This window comes from Bactrocera neohumeralis, chromosome 3, assembly GCF_024586455.1.
Source record: "Bactrocera neohumeralis isolate Rockhampton chromosome 3, APGP_CSIRO_Bneo_wtdbg2-racon-allhic-juicebox.fasta_v2, whole genome shotgun sequence".
NCBI classification, from domain to species: Eukaryota; Metazoa; Arthropoda; class Insecta; order Diptera; family Tephritidae; genus Bactrocera; species Bactrocera neohumeralis.
Genome location: NC_065920.1, coordinates 3,540,824 through 3,552,840, shown reverse-complemented (window position 1 = coordinate 3,552,840; position 12,017 = coordinate 3,540,824). Strand labels below are relative to the sequence as shown.

At 33.9% G+C, this 12,017-nt stretch overlaps 1 protein-coding gene across 3 annotated transcripts; it reads left to right on the top strand.

The window, feature by feature from the left end:
- Positions 1-710: 710 nt before the first annotated feature.
- Positions 711-10,816, top strand: LOC126754269 (S-adenosylmethionine synthase). 3 transcript variants are annotated; one of them, XM_050466300.1, is made up of 7 exons: positions 711-752; positions 2,216-2,390; positions 5,892-5,969; positions 6,925-7,047; positions 8,183-8,295; positions 9,054-9,733; positions 9,812-10,816. In XM_050466300.1, the coding sequence occupies exons 2-7, from the start codon at positions 2,261-2,263 to the stop codon at positions 9,915-9,917; spliced, it is 1,230 nt and encodes a 409-aa protein (XP_050322257.1). In that variant the 5' UTR covers positions 711-752; positions 2,216-2,260; the 3' UTR covers positions 9,918-10,816. The 3 variants fall into 3 exon arrangements, with proteins under 3 accessions (XP_050322257.1, XP_050322256.1, XP_050322255.1); XM_050466299.1 differs by lacking the exons at positions 711-752; positions 8,183-8,295 and adding exons at positions 1,462-1,836; positions 7,194-7,306; XM_050466298.1 differs by lacking the exon at positions 711-752 and adding an exon at positions 1,469-1,836.
- The last annotated feature ends 1,201 nt before the right edge of the window (positions 10,817-12,017 follow it).

Here is a 12,017-nt window from a genome sequence, read left to right as displayed (position 1 = left end):
CAGAAAGACTGTAATAAGATCAATAAGTAAAAGCAAATAATATTTTTTATGAGGAAATACGTAAATTCAAAGCGCACTAAATTAATTGTGATGTAAACAAAGTCATATTTATGAAAGTCATTAAATTTTATTGTACTGGATTTTTTTTTACAAAAATACCTCATTTCCGGAGATACATAATATTACGTATTACCTAAAAGTCTTTTAATTCACGAATTTTTTTTCTCATTTTCAACAATAGGTTTGCTTAAGAAAATGACATTTGTAGGTATTTTAATCATCAACCAGATAGCATTAACAGTACTCCATAACGAAGAAAAGGAAATCTATGAATATGATTCGGTAGGCCACATGTTCGTTTTGCGACGTCGAAGAATGTCTTGTCGTTAAGCACTCGTCAATTGACGGCCAATATCAAATATTTAAAATAAAAAATATAAATAATCTATCTAAAAACTAACAGTTGTTCCCTTTGGCTAGATTATATTTAATTCAAATCATAAGCTCACAGAGAACTTCGGCCACAAAGCCGTAACGCCTCGGTATCATTATTAATAAAAATTGGAACCAGGCTTATCAATCCATAAAGAACATACATTAAAGATCCGTTTGTTAATAAAAAAGTACAATTCTAATTTAAATTCGGAGAGAACTGATAATTTCTATTAAGATTCATATATAATTAAAGGAACAGTATATAAATGATAGAATGATAAGCATTACGCTTCAGTCTGTTTAGGAGCTAACTCAGAGTAAGTTGATGTCAAAAGTTTCAAATAAACACATGGATTGATTTTTCGAAGACAATGGAAGAAGAAAGTAAAAGTGAAATGTTATGTATATTTTTTATGGCGAAATATTTCGTTTTGGAATAAGAAATACAAATATTAAAGCTACAAACTAAACAATAAAAACAATAAAATTGAAATTAATAGATCTGTGTAAAATTCGAATTTTCATTTGAAACGACATCCGACTTCGTGAAATAGAAACAACCGGATTTTTTTAAAACTCCAAATCTCATTTGATTATGATTTATGAAGTAAAAATAATCGGATGTGTGTAAAACTCCGAATTCTTATTGAATCCATTATTCTCTTTGTGATATTCACAAGTTTTGAAAAGTAGAAGTAAGGATTGGTGATAAAATTTGGCTGAAATTTGTTTTTTATTACTCTAAATCAAACATTTTGATTATTAAAAACATATAAAATTTAATTGCATGATTTTCATATAAAAATTAATAGTTTATAGCTTTTTCAATATTTTAAGAGCAAAATTTTACTGGGAATAGCGAAAATTTGACTTTAATACCAATACGAAATATGACTTTAATGCCAAATATTTGCAACTCTGCAGAAAAGGAATCGGAAAAGTCGATTTTACAATTATCGTGTTTAAGTAGGAAAAGGAAACTTGACATCTTCAACATATTTTGTTTGGGCAATTTTGTATTTTTGCTTTTGCTGGAAGAAAACCAAGAAAAGTGACAACCGACGAAAAGCACGAATAAAAACAAAGTAGATGATTAAATGCGGATAGCTATCATCAAGGGAAATTACATATACAACTTTTAACCTCCGCCGGCAAGTCTTTGCATTCTGCTTCGTAGCCAACAGCAGCATTCGGATTAGTAGCGATAACGAACATTGCTGCCGTCGTCTCCGCTCCTGCTGTTGATGGTCTGCTTTTTGCTATATAAATTCTGAGAGTGGCAAATAGGTATCGCTCTTTTTCTACCCAACCGTCAAGAAGTGCGGACGTGTTTTCTGCTTCTGGCCGAATTGATCGCATTTTTGTGTTGTAGAATTGTGTGTGTGTGACAACCGACTAAAAGTAAGCAGTCAACTACCTAAAAACAGGCAGTCAAAAATAAAGGTTCAATAGAAAATACGATAAACTTAGGAAACAGCCAAGTGATTATACGGTGTGCCAACTTAGTGTAAATTTGGGATTCTCCACGGCGAATTCACGCAAAATACTGTGTTACATAAATAAATACGGAGGGCAGCAGATTTTATTTTACAAAATATTTTTTCAAAAGCTTAGTGCAAATTTGACATCGGCATTTCGCACTGGCTCCTCCGCTGCCTGTTCAACCAAATTCATTCCAATACAAAATCACTTCTTCCTTTGCGAAAAATCAATTTATTTCTACCTGCCTTTTACAACTGCAAAAACAACAAGATTTTCATCATTTGTTAATCTTCAACAGCATTTCCTCTCATACAATCGTAAAAAATTACTTGGACCTAACAAGATGCCACTAACATCAGCTGCGACAAATGGTCACTCCAATGGCTGCAATGGAAAGACAACCGATTCCTATGACATGGAGGATGGACAGACATTCCTTTTCACTTCCGAATCAGTAGGCGAGGGACATCCCGGTAAGTATTATTATATTTGAAAATAATTGAATTATTGTGAAATGTTAAGTGTAAATATATTTAAGTTGCTTTCTATGTAAGAATGTGCATAATGAGCCGTTTTTGTGTATGCAGTTTCTACCCTCTAACAAAAATTGGACGATGTACATATGCTATGCAGGTAAATGATAAATTGGGATGCATCTGCTATTGGGACACTAGATCTGATTTGATTGCGTCACAAGTAACCATAAATTGCCATAACACAAACGTTTCTAAAGCTAAAATTACTTGTGAAATTTCCATAGATAATTAGCAGTTTTTAATGTTTGTCCTGTCTTAATTTATTTTTCTCCGCCGCTCACATGGAGCACCTACAAAATGGCGGCGTCTCATTCTTCTCTAGAATATCGAGTACATATTCGCAGGTTTAACCGCGCTGTATGTTCTTTAACGTGGTCCTCGGCTGTATTACATTACAATACCCCGCGACAGCCCTTACATTTATTTTATTACCTGCGGCATTTCATGAACAGTATGTTCTTGAATGTAATTTTGATGGAGCAAAAATGAAACGTGCGTTTTTTTCATAGTAAAACTATCGGCCATCGAACGCAATTTATATTTTGTCATTTGAACTAAAAATATGTATTTGTTTGATGATTTTTATATTTCTTTAGTATAATTCTTGCAGCTGCGAGAGTTTTTGTTTCCCTTGTGTTATGTGTTTCGTATTGCCGAGAACGCGTGTTTTGCGGCGCACACAAACGCAAATTTAACTCCCAAGAATATTCACATTTAGGGTGACCAGGTAGTTGCTTGCTGATGAATGTCTCTAGTAGATTCTATACAAAGACTGTTTTTACAGATGAAATTTGTTGTCAATGGTTTTGACGTCGCCAAGCAAATGCATATAAGATTACATATTTTTATCTTTGATATTTGTTTACATCTTCGGTACTTTAATACCCACGTGAATTAACATAAGATTGCATTTTCAACAGCTGGTCATGCGAATATATGTATATTGAAAGAATAATAAAAGCGTGTTTGTGTTATTCATGCGCACCATGTGCTTGGCCAAAGCTCCCGCAGCCTATGGCTCCCTCTCAGTGCTCTCTGACATTTCAATATCATCAAGGTGCTCATGCATAAGCACATTTAAACGAAACACTCTCGCTATTCTTTGCTTACTTCTTGGTATATTGCTCATTGAATGCTCCCAAAAACCCCATCGATTGTCTGTTTATTGCGCGCTCATTATAGTTTATGTTTTATTATTTCTTTTTACCCTTCAGCGTGGCTCTTTATAGATTTTGATTATACATATGTACATATATCGCAATATATTTTAGAATTTTCTGATTAAATCTGTATAAAGACCAAGATTCTGAAAACGGCGCCATCGACCAGCCTAGTCGGCCTGGCTTCCGTCGTTTTTTTAGTAAAATCAAACTACATATGTATGCCAAGCTTATAAGCTTTGTCTTTACACAGAAACCACGTGGTTGGAATATTCTCAGTTGGCTCACCAATGATTAGCTGATGTAGTTTAATGCCTTCTGTCGTCAGTTGATGATACTTTCCGTATCTCAGCTGTTTTCGATGTATCATTAGTTCTAAGCATACACATTTGTATATATTATGTAAACCAGAAATAGGGGAAGTAGAGCTGATAAGGGAATAAGTTTCTTCCAACTGATTAAAAACTCGATGATCACAAAAATTGAGGTTACCACAGCATTTTGCGCTTTAAAAGTGACTTTTTTTTTTATAAACACATACATACATATGTATACAAGTTATTATTCAATAGCTAATGTTCGCAGTGTAGAAAATACCCTAATAGTACAGTACACTCTATTTGTTATTTAAAATATTCACAATCCGGTATTACCAGTAGAACTAATCACATTTTACTCCGGAAAATACGCTATAAATAGGGATTCTCTGAAATTGCATTATGAAAGCGTGAAAATTTAAAACGCAAATCAATAGAAAACGGAAATTACAACCAAATTAATCTGGATTTTCCTTATCAATTGAAATTGATTTAGATTAATTAATATTATTTACTTATAATAATTAAAATAAAAGCTTAGACATAACTGTCGTATCTACTTAATTATAACATTGATTATTAAGATGTAAACTTAATTATGACAATATAGAATTAGAGCGCAAAATTAAGGAATAAAAACCATTAGAAGAAAAAAAAAGAATATCTATGTATATAAATTATTATATAATTATTATTATTTATTAAATTTACCAACAGAAAGTTGTTTATGACTGTATTAACATATAATATTTCACGGCGCCGCAATAAAATCTCCGTAAATCGATACTTTGCAAATATATACGATGCATATGCATGGATATGCAATATAATATTGTCCGCATTGTGTAATAATGTTTTCTACTGCTTTGTTGAAAACCTAAAATGTCTGGCGCTGAAAGTTGCAAACTCTGGAATAATTATTAATACAAAGTTTTTATGAATATTGCTGAATAATATTTTTCAGATATTTAATATATAATGTATGAGCGTCATACTATACGGCGACGGTGTCGAATCACACACTTGTGCCGATTCGACGCTGCACGCGCCTAATTTGATACGCGAGAATATACTCCGCGCCTCGAACAGGATCGCACGAATTGCACTCTGTGTGCACACGTACATGCATATATTTTCTTTTTGTCGCTTTTGTGAATATCTATACACATCTTCAATTTATGCTGCATAGACACTTTGGCATTGAATTTCGCTGACCGAGCGTTTAATTATATTTTGGCTAAATTTTATTTTCCTTGGCCATTTTCTCTGTGCACAGATAAATGTTTGGTGCATATATGTATATGTAACCAGGCGATTGAAATGCGCGTGTGACCGAATATCGACGTCATTAATTTTGACCGCTATGCACATGCTTCCACCATAATTTATGTGTACATAAATATTGTGGTAAAAGCAACTTAGAGGCGAATTTATTGCATTTTATGCAATACACTTTGATTTTTTAGTGTTTTTTGTTTGATCAAACACAAAATTGAGTTGGCAACAAATAATGCAAATGCATCTGGAAGGTTTCGATTTATATATGAATAATTATAGGGGAATTGGCATTAATTTTGCAAAAATATTGTTTTTTTCTCTATTTTGGAGGCGTTAGCTCTTATGCATAAACAGAGCGCCCACGCTTTTGCTTATAGAACAGCAACAACAAGACGATCACTATGTATTGGAGCACAAGCAACATTATTTTAATATACTTAAGTTAAATAACTATTTATATACTAAGAGTTATTTTTTAATTTGCAGTATGTTTTAATTTATGTGTGCTTATATACAAGATCTATATTAATATTTCCTATTCTTTGATGTTTATTCTAACCTCAATATGTATAGAAATATTGTGCATATTTTCTTATTTACTAAATACAGTACCTATACACAAATGATATACACTAAGTACACATATTTTCACTATTTCCACTGTTCTTTTTTTCTATTTTTAGATAAAATGTGTGATCAAATCAGTGACGCTATTTTGGATGCACACTTGTCGCAGGATCCCAACGCAAAAGTAGCATGTGGTAATGTATTAGTATTTTCTAACTTACTTCTTATTCATGAGAATTGTTGCAATTGACAGTTATGACAAGTTTAAGGGTTTCTATGTACTAAAGCAGCATCTGCGTTTAATTCGAAAAATAATATCCGAACATTGTTAGATTATGTTAGTGATATTGCATTGACATACGAGGTATTGCAGCTGATATTCATTTTAAAATAAAAAAAAAATAAATAAATTTCCATTTAGCATTTCCTTGACAAAGCGCATATTATAAATTTTTATAGTTTTTCGGGCCTGAAGACACTAACCTAATTGATTTCACTACTTTTTCCTTTTACTAAGTGCCCTCTCGCATTTATTTGTTATTACGGGTTTATAAACAAATAAAGAAGTGAAACCTGCGATAGTGACTGATTTGTAGGAGAACTTGCTTGTAGCATGACAATTTTTTTGTTAAGTAAATAAAGCAGCACAAATGGCTGTGCGAGAAGCTCTATTAGTTCTTGATAATCCGAATCGGAATCATATGCAAGGTTTCCAGCGGCGTTCCCTTCGTCATCGTTAAGCTATTGCTCTATTTGTGGTGACGCAAAGTCAACGCGTGCGCAAAAGTCTCGCCATGTCAACACGAAAATAAACATAATGGCCGCAAACCAATTTTAACCCATAGTTTATATGTACAGCACTGCTACATTTGTACAACTATAATTAATTTTTATTCTTTGTTGATTTGTATGCAATAGGAAGCGAGGATATATTGTAAATAGAGTTGAAAAAAAAACAACTTGCTCTAAAGTTGGATTTTGTTATGGGTTTGTAATTTTATTACCCGACACCAAGACAATTCATAAATATTTACGGTATTAATGCGAAACCCAAATACTCGAATGCAAATAACCGCTTTTGTTTATATATATTTACGATTGAGTTTGAACACAATCTAATCGGCGCTTATTTGCCTTTGAATTTTGCAGAAACCGTCGCCAAGACCGGCATGATTCTGCTGTGCGGCGAAATTACATCGCAGGCCGTGATCGACTACCAAAAGGTCGTGCGTGAAACAGTCAAACACATTGGCTACGACGACTCATCGAAAGGTAAGTTAACGCTTGAGTTATAGAAACTGCAAAATTTCAGTGGCTCAAATAAAAAAAATCACACGCACACGCGTTATATAATGGTTAAACTCCCACTTGGACCCAATGATATTAAACGAAATTCCATTCATTGTAAAATTCTCAAGGTTTCGATTGGAAAACATGTAATTTACTTGTTGCAATCGAGCAACAATCACCCGATATTGCCAACGGCGTACATGTCGATCGCGAAGAAGAAGACGTAGGCGCTGGTGATCAGGTATTGGAATTTAACTAAATTTCTTACAAAAAACGGAATTTGTTTTGTTGTTGTTTAACTGGCTGGCCTATCATACATACTGCTCATAATTTAAATTGACCAAATAGAAGAAAGAGAAATTTTAACGATAGCCAAAAAAATGTTGTGCAAAGTGAAATTTGCGTCAAAGAGTAATGCATGTCAAAGAGACTAAAACTATTTAGCATAACTGAAGGTTAAAATACGCAGCCAGTGCAAAAGCACGGTGTGCGCTGTGACGTTGCCACAGTGTCCACAGGGGTGCACCAAATCCGCTCATGGTTTCTCACTCATTCTAAAATGAAATGATAAAGCGCATGCCTAGTATACGGGGTCTACATTCATTTCACGAACTTTCAAAGTGGTTTGCTTTGATCTGGGTTGATGTTGTGTTGTCCAACTCGCCGGAAATATCCATACATACAATTTTGTATCTTATTACTTATCTCCTACGAATTTATCTCTATAACTGTATACATATATAGTAACTGAAGAAAATGCTATCACCAGGCGCAGATTTCAATTAAGTAAATGACGCCCACTAACTGTGCATACAAAAATTAAAAAATGTCGATGAAAAAACGGTTAAGACTAATTGCTTGAATCGCCAACTACAGCGTAGTTAATAAAATGTTTGATTAACTGTAATTATACGAAACCTGCTCACATCCTTCTAAAAAATGCCCTCAAGTGCCCCATTTATATATTGAAATCTCTGCCTTGTTGATTGCATAACTAAGAAATCGCAAAAAACATCATAAAATCAACTATTTCTATTTTGTGTGCATTTCTCTTTTTTCGTTTCAAAAATATCGTACTTTTTTACAAAATCAAAATACCCGTTAAATGAAAATCCAGGCTTTGACTATAAAACGTGCAACGTTTTGTTAGCATTGGACCAACAATCGCCGGAAATCGCAGCTGGAGTGCATATAAATCGTGCCGATGAAGAAATCGGTGCCGGAGACCAGGTGTGAACGTGTTTACGAATAATCTCAATGCGTTTCTGTTGCTTATCCTTTATTTTCTCTTATGTACTTTAACAAATGTAATTGAACGTGTTTGGTTTTTTCGCATAAATTTTTATTCGTATTTTTTGCTAAAAGAAAAACTTATTTAAATCGTAGTGCATTATTATTTTATTGCGACGTCATCAGCATAATCGCGCGCAAAACACATACACATTCACAGACAAAGATATTCTAATACATTTGAAGCTCGAATTACATACTTATGTATGAAGTAGTTTTATTGCGCATAATTTTCCAAGAAAAATTTGTATGGAAATTCTTGATATTCATGCATTAGAACGTGCTTCACATACACATACTATTGGCATTGGTGCACGGACTCGGTGTTTGTATTTTATTTTGTAGAATCGTAAATTTCGCAAACCATTTCCAAGTTGTAAAATAATGCTAATTCGTACTTCTAAACCGAAATTCAACACTCAATTAAAGCAAAATTCGTTGTAATGGGCCAAATTTTACTCACTCAATCAAAATTTCGAATCTCTGACTTCTTATAAAGCTTCTTAGTTCATATTCTCATATACTCATTATGCTTTGTACTTATTGTTGTTTACTTAGTTGCACTTCTACTAACACTCTAACTGTTTATGTTGCCTTTGTTAACTAGCACCTGTAGGCTTTCTGCTTTCTGTTTCTTGCATGTGTTTTTGTTAATATTTCAAGGATTTGTACTTATAGAGTATTGAAAATTTTTGTAGGGTATCATGTTTGGCTATGCCACCGATGAGACCGAGGAATGCATGCCCTTAACTGTGGTGTTGGCACACAAATTGAACGAGAAATTGGCGGAGCTTCGTCGTTCGGGGGAGTTCAGTTGGGCACGTCCCGATTCTAAGACACAGGTCACATGCGAGTACCTCTTCAACCAGGGTGCCGCTGTGCCCAAGCGCGTGCACACCATTGTCGTCTCCATGCAGCATTCGGAGAAGATCGCTTTGGAGGACTTGCGCAAAGAAGTCATGAATAAGGTCATCAAAGAAGTCATTCCAGCCAAATATTTCGATGAGAACACAATTGTGCACATAAATCCGTGCGGACTTTTCGTAATTGGCGGACCGATGGGCGATGCCGGTTTGACCGGACGCAAAATTATCGTCGACACTTATGGTGGTTGGGGCGCACATGGCGGTGGTGCCTTTTCGGGCAAAGACTTTACTAAAGTGGACAGATCGGCCGCATATGCTGCGCGTTGGGTAGCCAAATCGCTGGTAAAAGCCGGACTTTGCAGACGTTGCTTGGTGCAGGTCTCGTACGCCATAGGCTTGGCAGAGCCACTTTCAATTACCGTCTTCGATTATGGCACCTCTCACAAGTCACAAAAAGAACTGCTCGATATTGTTAAGCGTAATTTCGATTTGCGACCGGGCATGATTGTCAAGTAAGTTGGCATTGGGCATTGCTTGTTAATATTGCGTGTGTTATTCATTAATAACGTTTTGTATTTGCAATTTTGCAGAGACTTGAAACTCAGACAGCCAATCTACCAGCGCACAAGCACTTATGGACACTTTGGACGTGACGGTTTCACGTGGGAACAGGCAAAGCCGCTGCAGATCAATTGACTAGACGCCGGTGCTGATCAGCTAACACAGCCACCGTGTGCTAAAAAGTGTAAAGTTGCGTAATTATTAGTTGTTAATTTAATTATTTTCATTTTAATTGGCTTTTTCCTTCTCTCATGTGTGTGCACATGAGAGAAATCAATTGCAAATAATTACAAAAAGAGGAAAATGTGAAGGCAATTTAGCTAAAAGTGTATGCAAATCACCAAAACAAGCGTGATCTTGCGTTCCTCTTAACTACTAATTAATATAGTTTAGTTTTAGTTGTCTAAAATTAACCGGAATATGAAAAGAAATATCCCAATTCAAGTTCTCTTCACACGTGTCAACAACCGTTTTAATGTAATTTGTCTATCAACATTTTTGTATTTGCTGTTAGAGAAATGTTAATTTCAATTTGTGTGATGTAAAATGATGTGGCGCGTCTGTGAGAGGTTCTATAGTATACAAGTATATGTTGTCAATCCTACATAATTTGTACGCGTATCCCAAAAAAAAAAAAATTGTTCGAAATTTTGAAAAACTAAATGATAAATTAAATATATACAAATTGCAATGATGTAACGCTACATATTTTTAGACAGAAGCAGAAGCTCTATCAAATAAATCGTATTTATTAAAATTTAATAATCATAATAAAATGTCAATATACCAATGTGAAACAATTTTATTGCCTCTGTATGCTAAACGTAAGTTTCCCGAATGCAAACGTCAAAGCAAGAAGCTATACATTATATTACAAATAAGAAATATTATGAACATAACCACAAATACATTGAAGCATTCAATTATAATATTTTCACCATATGTAAATCCAGTACAGAGATGAAAAAAGTAATTTAAATAAATATCAGATCAAACAATAAAATTTCGTACAAATGTGTACAAAAAAATAGTAATTCTTAATTTTAATTCCAATACTGGATCATAAAAAACACAACTGGGCTTATATGCGGCCGTGAATAGTCGACAGTGGAACATTCTTCCATATTATTTGTGTATATTAGTAATATTTTGCACAACTACAAAAATGAAATGTTAGTTGAATAAATTTTTGGTCTAATGCAATGTTTCGAAGCACACAGAAGGCGCAAATGGCGCCGCTTATCAGCAAATTTTGCTAATTTGAAAAACAAGCAACAACTGTCCGAAAAACAACCTTATGGTGTATTTTATGGTATAAACAAATGATAACGCGTGATGTGCGCAGTTATTTACCTTTATCAAATATTCGTCATCATCAATTTCTAAGCGTGTGAGCTCAAAGTTTATCAAGAAAATCATACAACTTTGACGAAATGTGCGAAATTCTTGAAAACCATAAAAAAGTGAGTAATTGCAGTCTCTCTCGAGCAGCAGAGCATTTGCACTATGGAATTCATAGATAGATAATAAACAAAAGATACATACATATGTATATATCATCAGAGAGAGTATTAGTTTCTCGCTTGGAACTTGTAGAATACGTCCCCGGCTTCTTCCGTTGTGCTTGTTCGCTTACGAAAAGTGTTTAAAAAAATATATGCAGATATTCTATATATAAAATACATAAAATTAAATATTGAAAAGTAATAAACATTTACATATGTATATAAATCGCAATATGAAAGAGGCGCATGCTTGGTGCACAATTAGGCTTTACGTCATATTTCGTTTACACGTGCGAATGTAAGAGAGGAGGAGCTCAAACAATTCTTCAATGGACATCAGTTCCAAATGGTAGCATAAACTTCTCAAAAGCAGTAAAATTTCAGCCCTTTTAAGGCGGTATAATCTCTATGCAATTTTTAGTTAATGTAACGGTCAGTTTTTCATTTGAGTGCGATTTGATATTTTTTCTAAAATTTCCAAAGGATTAGCAGAAGTTCTATTGTATATCTGATGTCAACCTTTTTTACAAAATCCAAGCGAAGAATGTCATATAAGCTTATACAAACTATTGGACTACGAAGACTCATCAGCGGACTATGAATGATAATCATATAAGCCTAAAACCTATTATTGTATTTAAAAGTTAAACAATAAATAAAAATTTGCATACCTGATTGTTGACATCATTACGGAGTTCTTGATTTTTGTATTACATTTGTTTTACTAAAT